The sequence below is a fragment of the Schistocerca gregaria genome, chromosome 10 (genome assembly GCF_023897955.1).
Source record: "Schistocerca gregaria isolate iqSchGreg1 chromosome 10, iqSchGreg1.2, whole genome shotgun sequence".
Lineage (NCBI taxonomy): Eukaryota > Metazoa > Arthropoda > Insecta > Orthoptera > Acrididae > Schistocerca > Schistocerca gregaria.
The window spans coordinates 121,162,098-121,189,619 of record NC_064929.1 but is presented as its reverse complement, the minus strand read 5'-3'; the positions used below and the strand labels follow the sequence as shown (position 1 = coordinate 121,189,619).

Genomic DNA, 27,522 nt, shown 5'->3' with positions numbered 1-27,522 from the left:
TCAATTTTGACGGTCAATTATTCTAAACATGCGATGTTCTTATGCCAGTCTGTACAAATAATTCTGTCATAAATAGTTTTATAACAGTTTTTCACCATTTATCTTCCTGTTAATTACCACTCACGTAATATTAGATATCACCTGAATATGTGAATTTGTAGTTACAAAATATTTCAATAACACATTGATATATACAGCAAATAACTTAGAAATAATTAAAAAACTTAAATGCAGTGCACATAATTTTTCAGTGAAAAAAATAACACAACTTCTTAATATTCCTTGTATCTTTCACAGTGGCATGATTAGTCATAAGTTGGAGTTTTATACATGAGTGAATCTGTGGAGTACTTGGACACGGATCAATGTTGACCATATGTTATTCTGGATTCTGGTGCATTAGTAAAAAATGGCTCTGAGCACTATGGGACTCAACTGCTGTGGTCATTAGTCCCCTAGAACTTAGAACTACTTAAACCTAACTAACCTAAGGACATCACACACATCCATGCCCGAGGCAGGATTCGAACCTGCGACTGTAGCAGTCGCACGGTTCTGGACTGCGCGCCTAGAACCGCGAGACCACCGCGGCCGGCGGTGCATTAGTATTTCCCAACCAACGTTTTAATATATTTCGGCCGCTTTCGACATGATGGTGTTTCTCACTCCCCATGTTACTCATGATTGGCTGTTAAGAAGCTAATAAAATAGTAATTTTCATCTTGTTCAACAACAGATACAGACATTTTCAAAATAGATATAATGCCCCTTAGCAGTAGGCGGGAGTGCATTAACGTCATACATTGCATGGTGACTGTCCATTCACTCATGAGCAATATGGGTGTGTTCTACAACATTCAGCAACTTGTGAATTGGGTCGAGGTATGAAGGGTCCCAGGGAGCATGAGTCCCCACCCTTGAGAACGATTGACTCTTAGCCTTGAGGTAAAGTTCGTGGAAGAACTTCCCATCAAAGTAGGCATCCAGCTGGCAGTCAGCCTCCGTTGGGAAGGACAGACCACAGACAATGGCCGCATCCAGCACTTGCAGGGTGGTACGCACAAAGAGTCTCGCTAGGAAAGCGGCACGTGTATCCAGCATGGGGATGTGTTTTTGGGCCAGTTCCTCTGGTGTGAAATTGCCTACAGTGATGGCGACCACGGCAAAGATCTCAGCCTCCTGACACCTCAGGACTTTGACTTCGTGGCGGAGAAAGTACAGTGCGGCAGCTGGCACGACCAGATACTGTGGCTCCAGCGACCTGAGGAAAGAGCCCTCTGAGTCAGGAGCCCCCACTATCCAGCTGAATAGCCTCCAGCGCGTGTCCACATCTCCAGCCCACAGTTTCAGCAGGCCTGGGTGTTCCACATTGAGTGGCAGGTGCTTTTGGACCTCCACTTGCTCCCGGTACACCTCCGTCTTCCTGGTCACCAGCTCCTCGACATGAAATGGACCGTCTCCACTTTCCCACAGCAGTACACTGTACATCCTGCTCCTCATACTTTTAAGCACGTCTCCTGTCGCCATTCCATCATACTCATCGTGGAAGAGCTCTTCCAGTGCAGGACCAGTGTCCAACGTGTGACACTTGGCAACTGAGAGTACGGCTGCTGGTATCTCACCAGACAAGTGTTTTGCTGTAATGCGCTGGAGAACAGCAGACCAGCTAGACTTATCTGAGGCCATTACAGTTGCCCTTCGCTTGTACCTGAAGTGGTCAATGTCTGCCTTCACGGTGTCGACGAATTCTCGCCACCTGGAACCAAACGCAATGCGGCACATTTCCTCCACCGTGTTGTTCTTCACCAGCTCCGCTACAACGCTGGCTAGATGTTCTCTTCGGCCGTAACGAGAGCTAAGTCGCCCGTGAACTCGTCGCCTCTCTTCCAAGTTGATGTTATCACTTCCTGCGAATGTTACAAGCGCAGGCAGGTCTTGTTGCTGGATGCCAAGGTGGGAGGCGATGGCAGACGAACGAAAACGCATCATCCTCACTTCGCCATCTATCTGATGGGATCCGCCGAATGTGAACATGTTTTTTGCATCCTTATATATCAGAAAAGTTGCAGTATTTGACATCACACCGAGACAATTTTTGCAGCTAGCTGCGAACTGAGCGGTCTCCTGGTAATAATCATCCACACAGAGGCGCACTTCAGTTGATGGTACATCCCTGAAGTTCACCCTGGCACACGGTATCAGCCCCTCTGGTAGGCATTTCCACCCAGTAGATGCATTACCAGTCACGTGCAGATTCTGCTTAATTTTCTCCACATTATTTTTTGACACGTCTGGACATTTCTCCTTCTTCTCATCAGGTGGTAGTCCATTGAAGAAGAACACGAGTCTAATGCCATTTTTACTGAATTTCTCCACAAAGTTCCAGCACGCCTCCCGGAATTCCTTGTACTGCCCACCACAGCGAAAATCGCAGTTACGGTACAGGTACCACACGCATCCCACTCCGTCCACTGCAATCACCGCATCCTCGCCAGTCTTCCTTCTGTGTTCTTCTGCAATGTTCCCCACAGACACATCTTCATACAAATCATTTGCTCTGGCGTAACGCATAATCGATTTGAAGCTCATCTTTTAGATTCGTTTCTCGTCCTGCGAACAGAAAAGGAGAGAGTTATCATCTAACACTCACTCACAGTAGACTCCAAAATAAATAAATAAAACGACGTACCACGAAGGAGTTGTCCAAATTGATGGCAAACTGATACACATAGAGGTATTGACAGAAAGTAACACATTGTAATCTTTGGTGGCCGGTGGAAAAATGTGTGACACTGCAGTGCAATTTCACCGCGTAGTTGGCAAGGATTGTAAACAGGGAGCATGTCGATACCAGGGCTTGAACTCTGCAAAAATCGTCGAGTGGACTCAATTGGACAGTACCTATGCCTCGCAGACAGGAGCGTGAACAAGATACGCAGAAGGCATATACTTGGGCTCTACCACACCCGTTGGAGTAAGTGGCTAGTCGCTGGACATTTGAACAGGAGAGATGTCACTATTCGAAGGTGTTGACTGGAATGGGTGATCCATCACCGAACACAGCATCAAGAAGGAAGCGGTCGGAAAAGTTTCGCAAGAGAGCTTCTGTAAAGTTTGGAAGGTAGGAGACGAGGTACTGGTAGGAGTAAAGCTGTGAGGACGGGACGTGAGTCATGCTTGGGTAGCTCAGATGGTAGAGCATTTGTCCATGAAAGGAAAAGGTCACGAGTTCGATTCTCGGTGCGGCACACAGTTTTAATCTGCCAGGAAGCTTCATATCAGCGCAAACTCCGCTGCAGAGTGGAAACCTCATTCAGGAAGCAGTCTACCTATACAGGCGACTGAAGGTGAGGACTGAGAGATAATCAGAGAGACACTCAGAGCCCGAGATGACATTATCATCGCTCCAATGTGCTTCACTGCCCACAATGGACGCTAACAAACGGCAAACGGGCTGAGCTCACAGCGCCCCTTGAGCATACTACCATTGTCATTTGTACCAACAAGACCATTTATAGTGGTGTCCAGTAGTTTCTGCCTTGTATCTCATTGACGAGTCCTGCTTCGAAATGAGCCTCGATGACAAGCTAAGACGTGTCTAGAGACGCTACGGATAGCAGTGGGATAACAACCAGATTCCTGGCAGAGGCTCGATTTCTCCCTCAGGCATGTTTGTCCTTAGGATAGTTTAGGTTAAGTAGTGTGTTAACTTAGGGACTGATGACCTTAACAACCAGACTATCGTCCGAAGTATGCCCCGACAACTTGGCTCTCATTTCATTTCGAAGCAGGGCGTCTTGAGTTACCAAGCACGGCACCCTGACAGCACACTGGGATGCCGACGATATTCTACGACCTTCACGGCAAGCGATCCTGGGCCTGCGTTTCAGAAGATAACGCACGTCCTCACAGGGCCGGCTAGAGATTCTAGAGCTTGTCTTCGTGTTTCGCCAAGCCATACCTTGACCAGCAAGGTTGCGGATCTCTCTCTAGCTGAGAGCATTTGGAGGATTGTGGGCAGGGCCCTGCGACCAGCTCAGTGTTTTGACTATCCAACGGGCCAGTTGGACAATATTTGGCACAGTATCCCTCAGGAGGACATCAAACAACTCCAATAAGCATTGCCAAGCTCAATAGCTGCTTGCTTAAGAGCCAAAGGTGGGCCAACGGATTATTAATTTGCTCAGTTGGCGAGAAGAGCTTATGCCATTTGAGATGGAGAAAGCTTGATACAAGAAGTGGACCAACTCAAGGTTGTATTTAAGCAGAATGGCTGTACAAATAAACAGATCCAATCTTGGTTTGCAGTTTGGACATTTGCCTGAACCACCAGAAGGTACCTGCTAATCGGCGGCTTTTATACTTTTTGCTGAGAGCAGTTCCTCAAAAAAAAGGAAGAATTCTAAAAAGATATCATATCAAATATATTTTTCGTCCGCCAGACAAGATTTAAGAGCTTTTTGGCTCAGTTAAGGATGACTTTAGTTTGAGGAATCCCAGTGTGTACAAGATGCCTTGCACTGTGGGAAGGCTTATATTGGTCAGACAATCTGGACCAATAAAAGGTTCAAATGGCCCTGAGCACTATGGGAGTTAACATCTGAGGTCATCAGTCCCCTACAACTTAGAACGACTTAAACCTAACCAACTTAAGGATATCACGAACATCCATGCCCGAGGCAGGATTCGAACCTGCGACCATTGCGGTCGCGCAGTTCCTGACTGAAGCACCTAGAACCGCTCGGCCTCACCGGCCAATCAGAACCATTCAGGACTGATATGTTGAGCACCAGAGGCACACATGGTTGCTTCAGCCTTAGATATCTGCAGTGACGGAGTACTGTCTCACCGAAGGACATGGAATGCTGTGTGACGAGACACAAATGATTGCCACTGCATCTCGCTATTGGGACAGTGTTTTAAGAGAATCCATAGACATTCGATTATCTAATAATATTAAAAATAGAGACAAGTGTCACCTTTTATTAAGACTTGGAACCCGGTGTTATCAGACATTAAAAAATATCGGTCTGTGTTTCGATCGTCGGAATAATTTTCGGTCGCGATATCTCGATTTCGCCTGCTTCCACCACTGGGGCACTGTATGTTTGGTTGCGCTAGAGGGCAGTTACGGCACCTTCTCGCGCACGCGTTGTGGCCCTTCTGCGGCCTATACCGGTTGTTACAAAAAATGTACGGCCAAACTTTTAGGAAACATTACTCACACACAAAGAGAGAAAATATATTATGTGGACATGTGTCCGGAAACGCTAACTTTCCATGTTACAGCTTTATTACTTCCCTTCAAATCACGTTAAACATGGAATGGAAACACACAGCAACGGAACGAACCAGCGTGAGTCCAAACACTTTGTTACAGGAAATGTTCATGCATCCACCCTCCGTCGCATGGAATCCCTGATGCGCTGATGCAGCCCTGGAGAAGGGCATATTGTATCACAGCCGTCCACAATACGAGCACGAAGAGTCTCTACATTTGGTACCGGGGTTGCGTAGAGAAGCGCTTTCAAATGCCCCATAAATGAAAGTCAAGAGGGTTGAGGTCAGGAGAACGGGGAGGCCATGGAATTGGACCGCGTCTACCAATCCCTCGGTCACCGAATCTGTTGTTGAGAAGCGTACGAACACTTCGACTGAAATGTGCGGGAGCTGCATCGCGCATGAACCACATGTTGTGTCGTACTTGTAAATGCACATGTTCTAGCAGCACAGGTAGCGTATCACGTATGAAATCACGATAACGTGCTCCATTGAGAATAGGTGTCCTCGTCGTTCTAGGTCTTCCCCAGTCGCGAGTGATAGGCTGGAATATTCCGTGCTCCCTAAGACGGCGACCAATTGCTTCGAACGTCTTCCTGTCGGGACACCTTCGTTCTGGAAATCTGTCTCAATACAAACGTACCGCGCCACGGCTATTGCCCCGTGCTAATCCATACATCAAATGGGCATCTGCCAACTCCGCATTTGTAAACCTTGCACTGACTGCAAAACCACGTTCGTGATGAACACTAACCTGTTGATGCTACGTACTGATGTGCTTGATGCTGGTACTGTTGAGCAATGAGTCGCATGTCAACACAAGCACAGAAGTCAACATAACCTTCCTTCAATTGGGCCAACTGGCGGTGAATCGAGGAAGTACACTACATACTGACGAAACTAAAATCAGCCCTAACATGGAGAGTAAGCGTTTCCAGTCATATGTCCACATAACATCTTTTCTTTATTTGTGTGTGAGGAATGTTTCCTGAAAGTTTGGCCGTACCTGTTTGTAACACCCTGTATAGGGGCCGCCGCTTGCGCTGAGAAGTCAGTTCCGGCGATATCGTGTACCAGCACTCTCACCTGAAGATGGCGGCCAGTTGGACCGCTGAAATATTGTGTCAAGATGTCGTTATGATCCGGCTGCACACCCGAGAAGAATATTGTCAATTATTACGCCGGAAAAGCCTTCGGAGTAACATCTGGGGCTCTTTCTCTTCAATCAATCATCGCCCGCATCTCGTGGTCGTGCGGTAGCGTTCTCGCTTCCCACGCCCGGGTTCCCGGGTTCGATTCCCGGCGGGGGTCAGGGATTTTCTCTGCCTCGTGATGGCTGGGTGTTGTGTGATGCCCTTAGATTAGCTAGGTTCAAGTAGTTCTAAGTTATAGGGGACTGATGACTGTATATGTTAAGTCCCATAGTGCTGAGAGCCCTTTTTAATAAATCATCCAGTCTTCGTGATATTGTAATAATCTGTTTTTCTTCGGATACACAACACATCTACCGATTTCCTTCCCATTCGGACAAATCGTTCGCTGTGCGACATAATAATACATTTTATGGCAGAAGAAAAGTAGTATATACCGACTGAGTACTATTATTTCGACTTTTTTTGAAGGAGAATTAACTTTTTTTAATGCAAAATACACGTTACAACCAGTTCGAAGAACACCTGCGTAGAGGAGTTAAAGTATAGAACACATGTACCAGTGATATGGCAGTCGGATAAGCTGTGGACGAGAGGGGGAAAGGTGGGCTACTTTAATTAGTTGGAAACAAGAACGTAAAATTTGCTGATGGAACAAAGAATGGACAGGTTACTATACAGGGTGTAAATTTTCAGTTGACATATCAGAATAACTCGAGAAATAAGCTTCACACGAAAAAAGTGTGTACAATCCGAAGTTGATTATTTTCGAGGGGGACATCTGCTGGTGCTAAAATTAGCCCCCTGGCGGTGGGGCGGTACGTAAATTAAAAATTTAGAATTTTTTATTGGAGAATCAGATTCTACATAAAAATCTATGCACATTTTTTCTTAAGCATTTGATTTGATTCTTGGTAGTTGGCACTGTAATTCAAGAAAATCCATGTTCTTACTTTTGCGCGGAAAATGATTATGCATAAATAAAAAATACTTATTTACTTCGTAAATTTTGATTCCCTAAAACTAAAATTCTCCCTCTCTCCCCACATGGTGACGTTTGTGAGAGACTAATTAGCTTTTCACAAATTCTGAACCAAACATAATTTTTTTCCGCACATTCGGGTCAACATTTGTGAAACTCTAATTCCTCTCTCTCAAATCCCACCCTATGGGAAGAGACGTAGAATTTTAGTTTTAGAGAATCAAAATTTACAAAGGAAATAAGTCATTCTTATTTATTTGTAACCATTTTCCACCCAAAAATGAGAACATGGATTTACTTGAATTGCAGTGCCGTTTAAGACAAAATATACATAGGTTTTTATGTAGAATCTGATTCTGCAATAAGAAATGGGGTTTCCCATTTGAAATTTTAAAGTTACATCCCGCTCCACCCCCAGGGGGCTGAAGTGGCGAGCTAATTTTAACACCAGCAGATATTCCCCTCGAAAATAATCAACTTTGGATTCTACGCATTTTTTTGTGAGAACTTTATTTCTCGAGTTATTCCGGTTCCTCAACTTAAAAATTGCAACCTGCGTAATTTAACTGAAACTGATGATGCAGTACATTTCGGTCCTGAAAAAGTTTTGATCTGGACACTGTGCACAAATATTCTTGTATTCGTATTGTAACCTATACTGCCATGAAAGACAAATCGTTTAACGTCGTTACCAAATATGTCGAAAAGTTGTAAGTAGGCTGTTTAGGTTTATTTTATTGGTAAAGCCACGTAGCGCTCTGTATGAAAATCGCTGGCTGCGCTATGTGCAGTCTGTGGCTAGTTTGCATTGTTGTTTGCTGTTGTAGTGTTGGGTAGCTGGATGTTAACAGCGCGAAGCTTAGCGCAGTTGGAGGTGAGCCGCCAGCAGTGGTGGATGTGGGGAAGTGAGATGGCGGATTTTTGAGAGCGGATGATCTAGACGTGTGTCCATCAGAAACAGTACATTTGTAGGAATGGATGTCATGAACTGCTATATATATTAACACTTTTAAACGCTATTAACGTAAATACATTGTTTGTTCACTATCAAAATCTGGTTTCTGTACAAATTGTTAATAGCCATTCGCTCCCTGTATTTTACCCCTGCCACCCTTAGAATCTGAAAGACAGTATTCCAGTCAACATTGTCAAAAGCTTTCTCTAAGTCTACAAATGCTAGAAATGTAGGTTTGTCTTTCCTTAATCTTTCTTCTAACTTAAGTGGTAAGGTCAGTATTGCCTCCCGTGTTCCATTATTTCTATGGAATCCAAACTGATCTTCCCCGGGGTCGGCTTCTACTAGTTTTTCCATTCGTCTGTAAAGAATTCGTGTTATTATTTTGCTGCCGTGACTTATTTAACTGATAGTTCGGTAATTTCCACACCTCCTATCTTTGGAATTGGAATTATTACATTCTTCTCGAAGTCTGAGGGTATTTCGCCTGTCTCATACATTTTGCTTACCAGATGGTAGAGTTTTGTCAGGACTGGTTCTCCCTAAGCCTGTCAGTAGTTCTAATGGAATGTTGTCTACTTCTGGGGCCTTGTTTACACTCAGATCTTTCAGTGCTCTGTCAAACTCTTCACGCAGTATCGTATGCCCATCTACATCCTCTTCCATTTCCAAAGTATTGTCCTCAAGTACATCGCCCTTGTACAGACCCTCTATATACTCCTTCCACCATTCCACTTTCCCCTCTTTGCTTAGAACCGGGTTTCCACCTGAGCTCTTAATATTCATACAAGTGGTTCTCTTCTCTCCAAAGGTCTCTTTAATTATCCTGTAGGCAGTATCTATCTTACCCCTAGTGAGATAAGCCTCTACATCCTTACATTTGTCCTCTAGCCTGCCCGCTTAGCCATTTTGCATTTCCCGTCGATCCCATTTTTCAGACGTTTGTATTACTTCCTTCCTGCTTCATTTTTCTGCAATTTTATATTTTCTCCCTTAATCAATCAAATTAAATATTTCTTCTGTTACCCAAGGATTTCTAGTAGCACTCGTCTTTTTACCTACTTGATCCTCTGCTGCCTTCACTACTTCACCTCTCAGAGTTACCCATTCTTTTTCTACTGTATTTCTTTCCCCCCATTCCTGTCAGTTGTTCCCTGATGCTCTCCCTGAAACTCTATACAACCTCTGATCTAGTCAGTTTATCCAGGTCCCATCTCCTTATATTCCCACCATTTTGCAGTTTCTTCAGTTTTAATCTACAGTTCATAACCAATAGATTGTGGTCAGAGTCCACATCTGCCCCTGGAAGTGTCTTACAATGTAAAACCTGGTTCATAAATATCTGTCTTACCATTATATAATTATAAAATTTATTATTATTACCATTATATAATTATATATACCTTCTAGTATCTCCAGGATTCTTCCTTGTATACAACCTTCATTTAAGATTCTTGAACCAAGTGTTAGCTATGATTAAGTTATGCTCTGTGCAAAATCCTACCAGACGGCTTCCTCTTTCATTTCTTATCCTCAATACATATTCACCTCCTATGTTTCCTTCTCTCCCTTTTCCTAGTCTCGAATTCCAGTCACCCATGACTATTAAATTTTTGTCTCCTTTCACTACTTGAATAATTTCTTTTATCTCATCATACATTTCATCAATTTCTTCGTATCTGCAGAGCTAGTTGTCATATAAACTTGTAATACTGTGGTACGCGTGGGCTTTCTGTCTATCTTGGCCACAATAATGCGTTCACTATGTTGTTTGTAGTAGCTCACCCGCGCTCCTATTTTTTTATTCATTATTAATCCTACTCCTGCATTACCCGTGTTTGATTTTGTATTTATAACCTTGTATTCGTCTGACCAAAAGTATTGTTCCTCCTGCCACCGAACTTCACTAATTCCCACTGTATCTAATATTAACCTATCCATATCCCTTTTTAAATTTTGTAATCTGCCTGCCCGATTAAGGGATCTGACATTCCACGCTCCGATCCGTAAAACGCCCGTTTTCTTTCTCCTGATAACGACATCATCCTGAGTAGTCCCCGCCCGGAGATCCGAATGGGGGTCTATTTTATCTCCGGAATTTTACTCAAGAGGATGCCATCATCATTTAACCATACAGCAAAGCTGCATGCCCTCGGGAAAAATTACAGCTGTAGTTTCCCCTTGCTTTCAGCCGTTCGCAGTACCAGCACAGCAAGGCCGTTTTGGTTAGTGTTACAAGGCCAGATCAGTTAATCATCCAGACTGTTGCCCCTGAAACTACTGAAGAGGCTGCTGCCCCTCTTCAGGAACCACACGTTTGTCTGCCCTCTCAACAGATACCCCTCCGTTGTGGTTACATCTACGGTACGGCCATCTATATCGCTGAGGCACGCAAGACTCCCCACCAACGGCAAAGTTAGGACTGTTCCATAAAGAAGTTGAATTTATGCGGATGCACCCCGATATTTTATGGAACTTGTTTTCATTCTTCACCAGTCCAATGCCGGTGTTGGTGGCTCCAGGCGAGGCGTAAAGCTTTGTATGGTGCAGTCATCTAGGATACACGAGTGGGCCTTCGGCCCTGAAAGCCGATATCGATGAGTTTTCGTTGAATGGTTCGCACGCTGACACTTGTTGATGGCCCAGCATTGATACCTGCAGCAATCTGCGGAAAGGTTGCCCTTCCGTCATGTTGAGCGATTCTTTTCAATCTTCGTTGGTCTCATTCTTGCAGGATCATTTGCCGACCATAGCGATGTTGGTGATTCGGTGTCTTACCGGATTCCTGATATTCACGGCACACTCGAGAAATGATCGTACGGGAAAATCCCCATTTCGTCCTATAGTTCGTGCACCGACTATAACGCCACGTTCTAACTCACTTAAATGTAGATAACCTGCTACTGTAGCAGCAGTAACCGATCTGAAAACAGCGGCAGAATCTTGTAGTCTTATGTAGGCCGTATTTTACTGGTTGTTTACGTACCTGAAGCCGCACGCCTATACCAGTTTCTTTGGCGTTTTAGTGTATTTACAGTTGTAATGTTGGTTTTCTTGTTACAGGTATACTAGTGAAGTCATAAAGTTTTTCTGTACAGCAGTTTCTCATTCAAGAGAGGCGCTGTGTGAGCTGTATCGTAAAAACGGCCTCCTCCCAGGAAAAAGCTCAGTGTGTTGTGTGGCTAGCAGAAATCAAATCACCGCTTACTACGCAGCAGATGTTTGTGTCCCGTTATGGAAAGATAGCACCTGATATGATGTTAATCAGAACATGGACGGATGCTTCTTTAGCAGTGGGGTCGTTTCAGAGGCGGAAAAGTAGTTACAGGCCATTTGTTTTGTAAAAGAATGTGCAGGCAGTTCAAACCACATTCACGAGGTCGCCACACAAATGGATTCGATACGTTTCGAGGGAGTTACGAGATCCAGGAAGCACAGCGCATGACGTGGCTCCAGTAAGTTTTAAATTGTATGCGTACAAGGTCCGAATTGTTCAGCGATTACAACCAGATAATCACCCAAAACGTGAACGATTTGTAATGGACATGCTAAGGCCCTTTGTCTGAGGACAATGTTTTCTTGAAGAGAGTATAAATCACGGATTTTGATGCGCTTCAAATTTGTTGTAAAGGCACTTAACCTGAGTGCCTGGTTATTCGGCTTTATAGTGACGGGCCTTGGTTTACGAGAAAATAGATTTTGAAGTTCTTTTCTTCTTTGTATACCCAAACATTATATGACTTATGAACAAGATAGCGTAGCGCAGCGGTAAAGGTTCGCGGATACCGCGTTGGATGTACCGTGTTCGAATCCTACTCTAGTATGTTTTTTTTAATGTATTCAAGAACCATAGTTCAAACACGAGTAGACGAGTTAACTGTAGTACTACAGTAATGTAGTCATGTCCTGCACGAAATTTGGGAAGTTCACGAAACTGGTGTACGAAGAATTTTTGCGTTCTGTAATTCTTCCGTAAGTGGGACAGAATTTTTTTTTTTACCTCATTGATTGGTGGGGAGGGGAAATCGATTCAACTTCATACGATATTAACTAATGAAAGGAAAGCGAGCACCTGCACTCTAAAAGCGGTCCCACCAAAGTGCACTCCTTATTGCCATCCCTGCGACGTTTATTTTTACCGACAGGAGAAAATCTTCACGAAATTTATTCAGAATGCTCCCGACTTGATGCAAGACAATAGAGAGATCGCTTCTAGGTAAGATTCGATGAAATGGCATTCGCTAATCCTACATCAGCGCACCTAATTGTGAAAGCGTGGTTAGGTACCTACGGTTCGCATCGAAATTAGCGGATAAAAGAGAAATCATTTTGAATACGAAACAACTGTGTTTCCCGGTTTCGCTCACGAAGATACCGTGCGCCTGCAAGACGGGTGCTTTCATAAAACGCGCGTGATGCTGCGAAAATTTCTGCTTCGGTTGTTTCTATGATAAGTATCACCCACAATATAGTTCTGGCACATCAAACAACGTGAACTATGAAAGATAAGATTTTCTAATATTTTATGACAGAAAAATTAATAATTGAATATATCTTTATAATTTCGCACACCTAACACTGTGTTGATATTCTTTGAAGTACAATTGAAAAATTCGGTCGATTTTGAAAAAAAAGGTACATAAGCAGGATTTGAACATGGTATCTCCAGTACAGTAGCCGTGAATTATTACCGCTGCGCTACGCTGACTTGCTGGGAATACAAGTAATGTTGCAGGCATACAGAGCACGCAATGAAATTCAAAATCGATTTTCTCGAAAACCAAGGCCCGTCGCTAAAAAACCGGATAGCCAGGTACTCAGGGTAGGTGCCTTTACAACATATTCGAAGCGCATCAAAATCCGTGATTTACTGTAGGGAGGGTCCCCTTGTCAGTTAATCGCCACAAAGTCAGCATCGGCGATCATAAAATCCTCATGTCGTACGAGATCACATTCGGGGCGTTCCAAAGGTGGTGTGGGTTAACGTGTGATCGTGTGGTTGGCTCATTTTTCTTCCTTGAAAGCAGTTGGGGTGGACATCTTTATCTAGACGGTCCCAGCTACAGTATATGCAAGACCCTATCATCTTTCAGCAAGATAGCGCTCTCTCCATTTGGGTTCGAGATATCCGCGAGTTTCTTAGTGAGACATTCCGCAACACAGATGGCCCAGTTCCATGGTCTCCGAGATCACCTCACATTACCCCACCTTAGATTTATTTCTTTGGCGGTATGTGAAGGATACCGTGGGCAGGGTTAATGGAAGCGTCCGAAGCCACCAGTCTGCTCTGACCCGTGATGCAAGGATGTTGTGTGTGACGTCATTACGGCGCTGAGTTTATCGGTTGGTTGCGTTCGTAAATGTCGTCTTCTCGTGTCCGATGGTGCCCTCTGGTGGTGGTGGTGTGTGTGTGTGTGTGTGTGTGTGTGTGTGTACTGAGTGCAATATGTTGTATTGGATTCATCTGAGCCTTTGTATTGGATGTGTGGCAGTGATTGTAGCTAGTGACATAGAGTTTGGAAGCTTTTCCAGTGAGTTATCAATGACTTTTTTTGTTTGTTTATGTATTTGGCGTTACTGGTTTGTTGTTTGTGATGTGGTAAGATGTTTAATTTACTTTGTGTCTTCTGTTGTTAGGTACGAATATGACGATGAAATATAAAAGTGCTATGTTTTGGTTGAATTCCTCCAGTTATTTGGACTGATCGCTGAGATTGTGAAGTGTAGTATTTGTCGCGAGAATATGAGGTTCATCAGCGTTCCGTCGTCTCGGCTGGGGGACGGGTACATGTGACATGTATGTTTATATGTGTGTGTGTGGGTGGGGGGTTGGTTGGGGGTGGGGGGAACACGACCTAGTTTGTTGGGGCGCCGAGATTTTTTGGTGGTAATTATTTGTTATTTTGAGTCTGTTCTTCTAAAGTTATGATGCTTTTTGTAGTTATAGTGTATCGAGTGTATTTTAATTTATGGAAGGGGGGTGGGCGTGTTTGATCTTTAGACTGAGGTATTGTGGCTTTGGTTTTATTTTTGGTACGTGTAGGCTTTTTGGTATCAATAATTGTGCTTAACATGTATAGGTCAAGGGATGTGTCTTATTCCGATTTTCGTTGTTTAAGTTGTAGGGATCGGTTGGTAGGACATGTTTTGAGGCATCAAGGGATCACAAATTTAGCATTGGAGGGCAGCGTGGAGGGTAAAAATCGTAGAGGGAGACCAAGAGATGAATACACTAAGCAGATTCAGAAGGATGTAGGTTGCAGTAGGTACTGGGAGATGAAGAAGCTTGCACAGGATAGAGTGGCATGGAGAGCTGCATCAACCCAGTCTCAGGACTGAAGACAACAACAACAACAAGTTGTAGGTATTGATATTTTGGTATAGTTAGCTGTGTTTGACCTATACAGGTCAAGGGAAATGTCGTATTCCGATTTTCGTAGTTTTGGTTGTAGGTGTCGGCATTTTGGTATCGCGCAGGTTCGAATCCTGCCTCGGGCCTGGATGTGTGATGTCCTTAGGTTAGTTAGGTTTAAGTAGTTCTAAGTTCTAGGGGACTGATGACCACAGATGTTAAGTCCCATAGTGCTCAGAGCCATTTGAACCGTTTTTGGTGTCGTCAGTTGTGGTTGACCTATACAGGTCAAAGGAAATGTCCTATTCCGATTTTCGTAGTTTAAGTTGTAGGTGCTGTGGTTGACCTATGTAGGTCAAGGCAAGTGTCCGATTCCTGTATGTTTTGTTGGTATAGAAGAATGTAGTATTTTTGTTTTTTTTTCTTTGTCATTTTGTGTGTTTTCGGATCGTGGTGTGTTCTTTACTGTTATACTTAGCTTATCCCCACCCTAAACCCCCCAATTGCCCAGTTAGTTTAATTATATTTTTGGAGGGAGATGTTATTGTCTTATTTATATGTATTTTCGTCTTTGTCGCCGTGTGTCTGTAGGGACGCCACAAGCGCCATGTAGGAGACACTTAGAATATCCATTTCCGCCATATTGATGACGTCTGACACTTCTGGATATTGCAACAACGTATCTGAGACGACGTTGGCACAAACACAGCAGAAATGTTGCAGGGTGTGTGGCAAGGTATTTAATACCGGCTTTATATATTTTGCTTTTTACCAGAGATGCACATATTGAAGTGATTTAAATGTTGAAGAATATTACCAGTATCAAATATCTAAGGTTCAAAACTTAATGAGTAGAGACATATGTGAAATAACGGACGTCTCATTTACTGTATCCAATGGAAAGATCCATTATTTTGTTGCCATGATAAATATTTATGGACACTGTGTACTTCGTTGCGTCCCACTTACATAGGAAGGGAGGGGAGGGGGATAATAAATTTGATAAAGTAACCGAAATAAGTATCTACAAAAATTTTTAATCGATGTTGGAGTTAATATAGTCCAAAGATGATGTGGTCTGACAAAAAAATCTATGACAAGAAATACAAATCTAGAGAAACAAAACTAAAACATTGTCTCGCAGTGGTAAGGCCATAATGTTCACCTGTATGCGAATGCTTAAAAATTAGCTACAAGCCGGACGGGCTAGAGGTACTTGGAGGACGAATAGTTAGAAAAATTTGGATGGAATTCAAACTAAAGTTGGTTGGAGATTAAGACGTAATGAGGATCTATACGCAAATATAGGGAAAATATCGGAAGTAATGACAAAGGAAGGATCGGTTTTCGTGGGACACTCCTGCTGAATGAATGGGGGCAGGCTAAAGAAACAAAACAAATGTTGCAGTATCTCTGGAAAAAGTTATCCTAAACAAGCATAAGAAATCGACAATGGCATGGATTGCAAGAAAGAAGAACAGAGCTAGAAAGAAACACCTGTAAGAATGGGAAATAAATGAACCTTTTCAAGAATAAAATGATGAATTTAGAAGGCTTTCAAGGCGGAAGTAACAAGAAACTGGAAGCAACGAGGACAGAAGAAAGGAAAAGGCAACATGGGGATAACATGAGGGAGGACCGGAAACATAGGAAACAACAAAAAAAGAAAAAGAAGCTACATGAAGAATGGGTATGACTGACTTAATGGAATAATGGGTGTGAAAGAGCTACAGTTGGCGGGGGGAGCTTTGGGAATTGGAAGTGAGTTGCATGTTAAAAAGAGCGCGAGTATGTTAGCATGCCAAAGGTTTTGGAAAAATTTTTAAAGGTACCGAGGAAGGTAAAATGAAGTAGCTCGTACTCGACTTTCCAGCCACAGTCTTTCAAAGACTTTCACATTCACCTTTTTTGGGCCACGCCAGGAGAATGTTTTTCGCTGGTGTATTCGTTATCACTGCCGGTTTTGATTAATAGCCATCATCACAGTATCTGTATACAGAAAAGTGAGGCAACATAACACCAGAAACGCATGGAGTACAATCACTTACACGAGAAAAAAATGTTCAAATGTGTGAGAAATCTTATGGAACTTAACTGCTGAGGTCATGAGTCCCTAAGCTTACACACTACTTAACCTAAATTACCCTAAGGACAAAAACGTACACCCATGCCCGAGAGAGGACTCGAACCTCCGCCGGGACCAGCTGCAGAGTCCCTGACTGCAGCGCCTTAGACCGCTCGGCTAATCCGGCGCGGCCTTGCTCGAGAGATGGTATAATTTTATACATACAAAATTTTATATATTATTTAAGTTTCATGTGATGTAGCAGTTTGGCACTGTTATGACTCCAGCCCCACAAGGACTGATGGATCAGATGGCTCTGAGCGCTATGGGACTTAACTTCTGATCTCATCAGTCGCCTAGAACTTAGAACTACTTAAACCTAACTAACCCAAGGACATCACACGCATCCATGCTCGGGGCAGCATTCGAACCTGCGACCGTAGCGGTCGCGCGGTTCCAGACTGAAGCGCCTAGAACCAGAACTGAGAAAGGCAAAGAACAAACAGGTGTCCGCACTCAAGAAGTGGATTGCCATATCTGAAGGTGGATCTATAATTGATTGTCAGCTATTTATAAATAAATGAAAGAGTTATAGACTAGTGAGGCAGGTTATGGGAAAAACCAGCGAAATGCGAATAGAACTAGGGCACAGACCGTCCCGTGCGATGAGCGAGAATCTCAACAACTTTGCCTGTTTCCGATATAGTCAGTGGCAAGATATCGGCTCAAGTAATTCCAAATCGGTACTAAAATCTCTACAGTAGTTCCTCAGACTAGCCTGGGCATACAAAAGAAGCGAGCAGGTGACCTCAGTTCATACACGTAGATATAGAAGATTTAATAAAATGTTTTTATTTACTTACTAAAACCCGACAAAAACCAACATTTTGTATTTGCACGCAGTAGTGTTCAACAGTTATACTTTTGACTTATAATGAATGCAGTGTATGTTCTACTTGCAAATTTTTTTTTTTGTTTTTTGAAACTGCTGTAGTTTAACAATTTTCATATTCTTTTTACTTAACTTGTACTGTGAACTTCGATTCTTGCTGCCAAATTTCATGATCCCACGTCAAGAGGAAGTCCCCTATAGGTTCTGGTGAGTCTGATTTAGAGAATCGAAATATGTGATATAAATGGCCGAGGATTTTGGGTGAATCGACTTACACTGCCAGGGAACCATAGATATTAAGGTGTGACAAGTGTGGGCTTTATGCGTCTATCTGTTCCTGGGGAAGAGGGTTCTCAACAGACAGATATCAAAGCTAATCTGTAAGACTTCCGTTTCTATACACTGAGGCACACGACCCTAGAAAACAAAGAAAAGACACAGCTGGTGCTGCTTCATGCATTCAGCGTTGAAAGCTACTAAAGCCTTTACAAAAACTCTATTCTAGACACAGATGCACGCTAATGTGTGCTACAGAAGTGCAAGACAGTTGTGCAACAGTATGGTAAAGACTGAAGACGAGTAACATCTCAGAGACAGTAGTGTAAATACATAAACTGGCACGTAAGTACAGATAATGAAAATATGGAAGATACAGTAAAGATATTAGTGCTACTGAACGGTTATGCACAGTTGTGTCATGCATTTCGTCAAATAGCGCATAGCTGTTCGCAATTTCCTCCTACAAATGTTTCACGTTGCTGTCATTTACCCTATCAATATAACTCTTCAATCAGACCCTTCTTTATTATTTAACGTATGAACTAAAATTTTTTTCTGGATTCATATCTGTGTTTTTTCTTTGTTTTACGACTAATTTCATTTGATTTTGTAATATATTTCGTTTATGATACTTCTGTAATATAAACAATTTATTTTAATATATTACATTTAGTAGATTATACAGGGTGATTCACGAAGATATGCTAATATTTTAATATGCTATTCTACCAGTAAAACTAAAGAAAAAAATTATATAAACATAGATCCGCAAATATTTAGTAACAGAGTTACGGCTAATAAAAGATTTTGCCTAAAATTTAGGAATTTCGCTAAGATGAAACCATCGCAAAACTGTATTAGGTTTAAGTAAAGCACGATTTCCATTTATTTTGTGCTTATTCATTTGGTGCATCTAATAAAACATGTCCGAGACGTGTATCTACAGTAATTTTCCAAAATATCCACAGAAGCAATGATGTAATTTCGTAAAATTTTTAATTTATTAACTACTTGGCACAATTTGTTTTTTAAATGCCAGACAATTGTACAAAGTTTTCCAGAAGTGGTATAGAATTTAATTTTGGAAAGTGATGGTAATAAAGTTAACTGAAAGTGCATGAGTGTGTCAGATAATCTCCTTTTGGTAATACCATAGCACATGTTAATTTTTGTTAAACCGAAAAAAACAACACTCAGTGTTAATGAAGTGATATGGTGTACATACAATATGTCAGAAACAACTCATTAACGGTTGCAAACAATGACATAAACGTTTCTACATTCTCATGGAAAGTAAAAAAATGTATTTGTAAAATAATCTGTGCTTCTGCGGATGTTCTGGAAAACTACTGCAGCTACAGGTCTGGGACATGTTTTATTAGATTCACCAGACCAGTAACAACAAAGTAAATGGAAATCGTGATCTTCTTTAAGCTCGTACAGTTTTGCGATCGCTTTATAGTAGTCAAGTGCCTAAATTTCAGGCAAAATCTTTTATTAGCCGTAACTCCACAACTAAATATTTGCGGACTTATGCTTATATGAACCTTTTTCTTTAGTCTTACTTGTAGAACAGCATGTTAAAATATTTGCATATCTTCATGAATCACCTTGTATATACCTATAAGTTATTAATATTGCTTTAAAAAAGCATATGATAGTATTCACAGACCTTCAATGTTGAAAATACTACGAAATCTTGGATTACATCCTAAACTACTGAAGATGATAAGCTTTACTTTAACAAATACTAAATCAAAGGTGAAGTTCAGAAGTGAAATGTCTGAACCCTTCATAATTAAAACAGAACTAAGACAAGGTGATGTATTATCACCCCTTCTGTTCAACTGTACTCTGGAATATTTAATGAGAGAATGGTATAAAGAAAATACAAAAAATATAAAAATTGGGTACAATAAATACAAAATTAGCCTAAATTGTTTGGGATTTGCAGATGATCTGGCACTACTAGCCAACAACACTGAAGAGGCTAGGGATCAACTCACACATCTCCAAAATATTGCTGGAAAAGTAGGATTAAAAATTTCATTTGAAAAAACAAAAATAATGGCAACAGACCCCCTTGTAATAAATAGTGTACAGATGTGTGGGGCTGATATAGAAATTGTAAAACAATTTAAGTACCTTGGAGAAAATATAACCTATAACTTAAATGAAAAAATGTCCTGGACAGAGAGAACTAATAAATTATCAAGAGCCCAAAAAGTATCTAGAAACACATACAACAAAAAATGTTCGTCAATAAATACAAAATTAAAACATTACAAGACTGTTGTCCAACCAGAAATAACCTATGGAAGTGAAACCCCATTTAAGCTAAATCAAAAGAACAGCACAGACAAAATTCTAAAAATAGAAAGAAGAATAATAAGGAGATGCATCAATAAAAGTACCAAAAAGCAGGAGAATGGCGTATTGTTCCAAATCCAGTAGTATATCAGGAGATAGAACCAGTAACGGATACCATGAGAAAGAAGAAAATATCATTTTTTGGCCATCTATCGAGAACTCCTGAAGACAGATTAATAGGCAAAATTTTGGAGAAACTCTGGAAACAAAAACAACAACCTGTCTGGATAAAGGAAATAAAAGAAGACATGAAAGAACTAGACATAACGCTGGAGGACTTGAAAACCAAATCAAAACAAGTAAATAAATTAAAAAATAGAAATATTAGATTCTTACCAAAAATTGATAAAAGAGATACAACTAAAAGGGTATTTTCAGAAGAGGAACGAAAACAAAGATCGAATAGAATGAAGAAATACTGGGAAGCCAAGAAGTAAAAAACAATGAGAAATGTTAGGAAGACCGGAAAGAAATTGACTGAAGTGGTCCAATGAGGCCATAAAAGCACAATAATAATAATAATAATAATTGATTATTTTAAGCTACACTCCTCGAAATTGAAATAAGAACACCGTGAATTCATTGTCCCAGGAACGGGAATCTTTATTGACACATTCCTGGGGTCAGATACATCACATGATCACACTGACAGAACCACAGGCACATAGACACAGGCAACAGAGCATGCACAATGTCGGCACTAGTACAGTGTATATCCACCTTTCGCAGCAATGCAGGCTGCTATTCTCCCATGGAGACGATCGTAGAGATGCTGGATGTAGTCCTGTGGAACGGCTTGCCATGCCATTTCCACCTGGCGCCTCAGTTGGACCAGCGTTCGTGCTGGACATGCAGACCGCGTAAGACGACGCCTCATCCAGTCCCAAACATGCTCAATGGGGGACAGATCCGGAGATCTTGCTGGCCAGGGTAGTTGACTTACACCTTCAAGAGCACGTTGGGTGGCACGGGATACATGCGGACGTGCATTGTCCTGTTGGAACAGCAAGTTCCCTTGCCGGTCTAGGAATGGTAGAACGATGGGTTAGATGCCGGTTTGGATGTACCGTGCACTATTCAGTGTCCCCTCGACGATCACCAGAGGTGTACGGCCAGTGTAGGAGATCGCTCCCCACACCATGATGCCGGGTGTTGGCCCTGTGTGCCTCGGCCGTATGCAGTCCTGATTGTGGCGCTCAGCTGCACGGCGCCAAACACGCATACGACCATCATTGGCACCAAGGCAGAAGCGACTCTCATCGCTGAAGACGACACGTCTCCATTCGTCCCTCCATTCACGCCTGTCGCGACACCACTGGAGGCGGGCTGCACGATGTTGGGGCGTGAGCGGAGGACGGCCTAACGGTGTGTTGGACCGTAGCCCAGCTTCATGGAGACGGTTGCGAATGGTCCTCGCCGATACCCCAGGAGCAACAGTGTCCCTAATTTGCTGGGAAGTGGCGGTGCGGTCCCCTACGGCACTGCGTAGGATCCTACGGTCTTGGCGTGCATCCGTGCGTCGCTGCGGTCCGGTCCCAGGTCGACGGGCACGTGCACCTTCCGCCGACCACTGGCGACAACATCGATGTACTGTGGAGACCTCACGCCCCACGTGTTGAGCAATTCGGCGGTACGTCCACCCGGCCTCCCGCATGCCCACTATACGCCCTCGCTCAAAGTCCGCCAACTGCACATACGGTTCACGTCCACGCTGTCGCGGCATGCTACCAGTGTTAAAGACTGCGATGGAGCTCCGTATGCCACCGAAAACTGGCTGACACTGACGGCGGCGGTGCACAAATGCTGCGCAGCTAGCGCCATTCGACGGCCAACACCGCGGTTCCTGGTGTGTCCGCTGTGCCGTGCGTGTAATCATTGCTTGTACAGTCCTCTCGCAGTGTCCGGAGCAAGTATGGTGGGTCTGACACACCGGTGTCAATGTGTTCTTTTTTCCATTTCCAGGAGTGTATATATTTACCTAGGATTATACCTACTTATGTTGTTTGATTAGAAAAGGTTATTATATAATGAACTACTTAAGTTCATGTAAACAAACAGTATATATTATTATAATATTATCTTATATATTTAAATGTAGATATAAACGACAGAATAATGAAATTATAGTGTAATGCGAAAGGTAAAATTTCGGAACCACTTTAGCCAGACAAATGCCTATTTTTGGGTTCGCCATAGGCGTGTTCAGACTTCATGCAAGGTATGAAAATTACCAGCAGAACTAAACGCAAACTGCAAACTTCCTGCAATTCTCTGCGGATCCTTCAGTTATTGTTCACGACATTGTTAAACAGATTTAACAAAGAAACACTATCTCATCACGCTATCAAGAGAAATACAGATTGCAAAGGCTTCCGAAGCTGCTATTAACACAGCCAGCTGCAAAATGTGAACTTACTTGCAGTAGATGTGGCTTCGTTGTTTTTGTGAAAAAAAAAAATACAGTCACGGAGGTAACGGTACAGTCAGTTGCAGTCGCGCAGCGCACTGTATCAGCTGTTTATTGAAACAGTCAGCTTGTGCATTATCTGGTAAACACGTGATGTTTGTTACGATATCTGGAGTCCACTTGTTGCAGGCTTGCCACTGCATTGCATGTCAATGCACCTCAACAAAACAGTTTTTCGTTGTCGGAGCTATTGCAGTATTGTGGGTCTCTGTAGCACATTTTTGTGTGAGGTAGATAAAAACACAGGTGTTAGGTGAGCTGAATGTTCCTCGCGTACAACACGACATTCAGAGTGCTTTGTGATGGAAAACAGTACCAGCGGAGAATGGCAATGCTGTTGCGTGCCTTCCCTACTTCTATCAGAGTATCTAGAGTGCTTGGAGCGCAGCGTATCAGCTGACTATGGCATCTCTATCGCTGATATTATATCTCTTGTACCGTTGGACGATGTATCTTTCTAGCTCTCTTTGTTTTCCTTGTTCAAATTTACACTGCTGGCCATTAAAATTGCTGCACCACGATGATGACGTGATACAGACGCGAAATTTAACCGACAGGAAGAAGATGCTGTGATATGCAAATGATTAGCTTTTCAGAGCATTCACACATGGTCGACGCCGGTGGCAACACCTACACCGTGCTGACATAACTTTCCAACCGATTTCTCATACTCAAACACCGGTTGACCGGCGTTGCCTGGTGAAACGTTGTTGTCATACCTCGTGTAAGAAGGAGAAATGCGTACCATCACGTTTCCGACTTTGCTGCTCGCGTTGGTCGAGATCCAATGACCGTTGGCAGAATATGGAATCGGTGGTTTCAGGAGGGTAATACGAACGCCCTGTTAGATCCCAACGGCCACAAGCAGTCGAGATGCCAGGCATCTTATCCGCATGACTGTAACGGATCGTGCAGCCACGTCTCCATCCCTGAGTCAACAGATGGGGACGTTTGCAAGACGACAACCATCTGCACGAACAGTTCGATGATTCCGCGATGTTTGCAGCAGCATCGACAATCAGCTCGGAGACCCAGGCCGAGGGTTACCCTTGACGCTGCATCACAGAGAGGAGCGCCTGCGATGGTGTACACGACGATGAACCTGGGTGGACGAATGGAAAAACGTCGTTTTTTCGGATGAATCCAGGTTCGGTTTACAGCATCATGATGGTCACATCTATGTTTTGCGACGTCGCGGTGAACGAGAATTGCAAGCGTGTATTCGTCATCGCCATACCGGCGTATCACCAGGCGTGATGGTGTGGCGTGCCATTGGTTACACGTCTCGGTCACCTCTTGTTCGCATTGACGGCACTTTGAATAGTGGACGTTACATTTCAGATGTGTTACGACCCGTGGCTCTACCCCTCATTCGAGCCCTGCGAAACCCTACATTTCAGCAGGATAATGCACGACCGCATGTTGCAGGTCCTGTTCGGACCTTTCTGGGAACAGAAAATGTTGGACTGCTGCCTTGGCCAGCACGTTCTCCAGATCTCTCACCAATTCACAACGTCTGGTCAATGGTGGCCGAGCAACTGGCTCCTCACAATACGCCAGTCACTACTCTTGATGAACTGTGGTATCGTGTTGAAGCAGCATGGTCAGCTGTACCTGTACACGCCATCCGAGCTCTCTTTGACTCAATGCCCAGGCGTAACAAGGCCGTTATTATGGCCATAGGTTGTTGCTCTGGTTTCTGTTTCCTCAGGATCTATACCCCCGTCATTTGTAGTACAATATAGTTGTCGAATGAATACCCGTTAATCATCTGCATTTCTTATTGGTGTAGCAATTTTAATGGCCAATAGTGTAGTTTCAGTTGTCAGACGAGCCACTACCCCGAAAAGGAAAGAAAAAAAATCACTAATGATTCATTCCTCTTCATTTAGTCAGTCAGTTATTTACATGTCCACTGCGCGCGACATATCATAAATATGTGGAACGGCTCAGTTTACAGTACTTCATGCATTTGCTTTTAACAATAGCGAAATTGCAAGATCGTTGAGGTTTACGTGGCACCTTGTTGACTAACTGCCTTGGGTTTTGTATCGAGTTCTTCGGTCGATGTTTGTCTGTTTATTTTTCTGGCGTTTTGCCTGCACGAGAGGCTGGCATTGTCAAAGCTTTAGCCTCCATTGCTGTTGGTGAACTGGAGCCGAGCTCGCAGCCGCAGACAATACAGGGTGTTTCAGAAAGGACTTTGCAAATTTAAAAATTCATATAAATTTATTGAAAGAAGACAAAGAGCTGGATTTAGTGTTATCTTCTACGGAAACACATAAAGATTTTTTTTTACCTTAAACTAAATATGTTGTATGTGGCTTCCGCTGGTTATCCTGCACACATCCCATCAATTTCTTCTCAAACTCGCTCTATCATTGGAGGTGTAACTTGATCAGAGGTGACGTAAGTTGAGGTACAGAATCTGGAACAGACGGTGCAAACACGATATCCTTGATGAATCCCCATAAAAATTCGAGTGGTGTTGGGTCTAGGAATCGTGGGGGCCATGCAATTGGCGCATCACCGCCAATCCATTGGCCTGCAAAGCGGTCACTGAGAAAATCCCAGACGTCAGCCAGGTATTGCGGCGGTGCACCATCTTTCATGAAGTATACATTTCGCTCTTGGTCATCCTCATCGATCTGTGGTATTAAAATTTGTTGTAACATATCCCGTTGATGGTTCTCTCGTGAAGAAAAAGGGGCGGTACACATTTGTTCTCGCTCAATGCAGTAAAAACGTTCAGTTTAGGGCTATCACGAACATGTTGCAATGTATGATGTGGATTTTTCACTGACATGTGTTACACTTGCCACTTAAGTGAAGAGTCGACACGTCAGAAAAGATGATTTTGTCCAAGAAATGTTCATCCTCATGTAATCGATTTAACATATACACACAGAAGTTCTTGCGAGCAATTTTGTCGGTGCCTTTAAGTGCTTATACGATGCAACCGTTTTCTCAACATACACCAAACAATCGTATGTGGGATTTGCAGTTCGCGAGATGCACACCAGGTCGATTTCGTAGGCCTGGTGACAAAACGCTCAACGACGTCAGATGTGCTTGGATGACCTGATGATTCCCCATGTCTTACCGAACACCTCGTTTCTACAAAACATTTATACCACTCATAAATTGTAGGCCTACTAGGACAGGCTGTTTGGTGAACTTGGTACGGAAATTACGCTGCTGTTGTCACTGACTTCGGTTCTTCAAACGAAAACACATAGGTAGGACGCTTCGTTTCAGTGAAGGCAGCCATCTTTAACGCAACTGCCGCTAGCGCTCCTTACGGTGCGATTCGGCGCCAGCGAATTACGCGAGACAAAGCTTGATGTACTTCCCTTCCCGCGGGGCAACAATGAAAATATGTTTGGGGAGCGCAAGGCTTTTTAAATGGCTGAAATTTGGATGTAACGTTAAGTTGAACTGAAAGTATTTTTGTTTATTCTTTTAATAACCGGCTGATTGTTAAAGATTAATATGACCAAACTTTTTGTTCACGTTAATTACAGTAAAGAGAGCCAGTCGAGAAACACATTGCATTTAATTTGAAAACTGAAATAATATTTTAGTATTTTGCCTAGGCTAATATTTTTCTTTTAAAAGCATTAGTCCTTTATTATAATTTGCAACTGCCCACACAGGCGAGAGAATTGTTCTTACCGCCGTTAACAAACAATTAAAGTCCGAGTCGCGACTCTGGATCTCGGCGAGTAAATGAGAATAAAAATCCCAAAAACTATCTATTCTTCCGCTGCGTAAGGCGGCTGTGGAGAAAGTATTTGTTATATTATGAACGGGTGATTTCGCTTCTGCTAAATTCGTGAGTTAAAACTGTCACGTAATGACGTCTGTTGCTGCAGCGGCGGCTGGTGCTGTTGCGCTGAAAACTACTTACAATAATGATTTTTAAAAAAGAAGTGGACATGGCACAGGGCTCACCTTCTACAAATAAAAGTGAACAATAACTTTAAACTATTATATTATTAAATTAATATCACAAATGAGCTTATATTCACCAGCAATTAACAAGAATGTCCGACCAGTACCACATCACACCAGAGTGAGAGAGAGAGAGAGAGAGAGAGAGAGAGAGAGAGAGAAAGGATAGTAAAAGAACATTTGAATTCCGTTCTCCTTCACATTAAACTTAGCTGGATTGTCTTGTACATAATTAGTAATCTTTGCACTCGAAAACTGAAATTAACATAATAACAGTAAAAAGGGAATTTTTCTTTTTAGCCTGTGCGGCCTGTATCTCACTCAGTATAATATTTTGCATCGCGATAAAAGCTCTCGTTCATACTAATGCTTAGCGGTTCTTTTTCGATATTTTCACTGGGAATAGCACAAAGCCCCCCTAGTCGCACTTTGTATGTCTTGCAGTTGTGGGTAGAACTTAAAAGTCATTGGTTGTTATTAACATGACTTCTTCGTTCGACCAACGTTTTCTCAACATACATCAAACAGTCATATGTGGCATATGCAGCTCGTGAGACGAACACCAAGTCGAATTCGTATGGCTTTTGAGAAGACGCTCAATGAACCCGTCAGATGTGCTTAGATGACGTGATGATTCCTCATGTCTTACCGAACACCCTGTTTCTACAAAACATTTATACGACTCATAAGTTATAGGTCTACTAGGAGGAAGTTTAACGAACTTCGTAAGGAAATTGCGCTGAACTACTGTCGTCGACTTCTGTTCTTCAAACCA

The 27,522-nt window shown here is 42.8% G+C and overlaps 1 protein-coding gene across 2 annotated transcripts; it reads right to left on the bottom strand.

Annotated features, from left to right (window-relative positions):
* On the bottom strand, positions 1-25,221 carry LOC126293479 (constitutive coactivator of peroxisome proliferator-activated receptor gamma-like). 2 transcript variants are annotated; one of them, XM_049986723.1, is made up of 2 exons: positions 25,093-25,221; positions 1-2,610 (listed from the first exon to the last, which is right to left on the bottom strand). In XM_049986723.1, the coding sequence occupies exon 2, from the start codon at positions 2,587-2,589 to the stop codon at positions 823-825; it is 1,767 nt and encodes a 588-aa protein (XP_049842680.1). In that variant the 5' UTR covers positions 2,590-2,610; positions 25,093-25,221; the 3' UTR covers positions 1-822. The 2 variants fall into 2 exon arrangements, with proteins under 2 accessions (XP_049842680.1, XP_049842679.1); XM_049986722.1 differs by lacking the exon at positions 25,093-25,221 and adding an exon at positions 22,743-22,838.
* Between the last annotated feature and the right edge of the window lie 2,301 nt (positions 25,222-27,522).

What these genes read in the sequence shown, in the direction of transcription:
- LOC126293479 (XM_049986723.1), bottom strand. Translation starts at nt 2,589, where the DNA reads ATGAGCTTCAAATCGATTATGCGTTACGCCAGAGCAAATGATTTGTAT.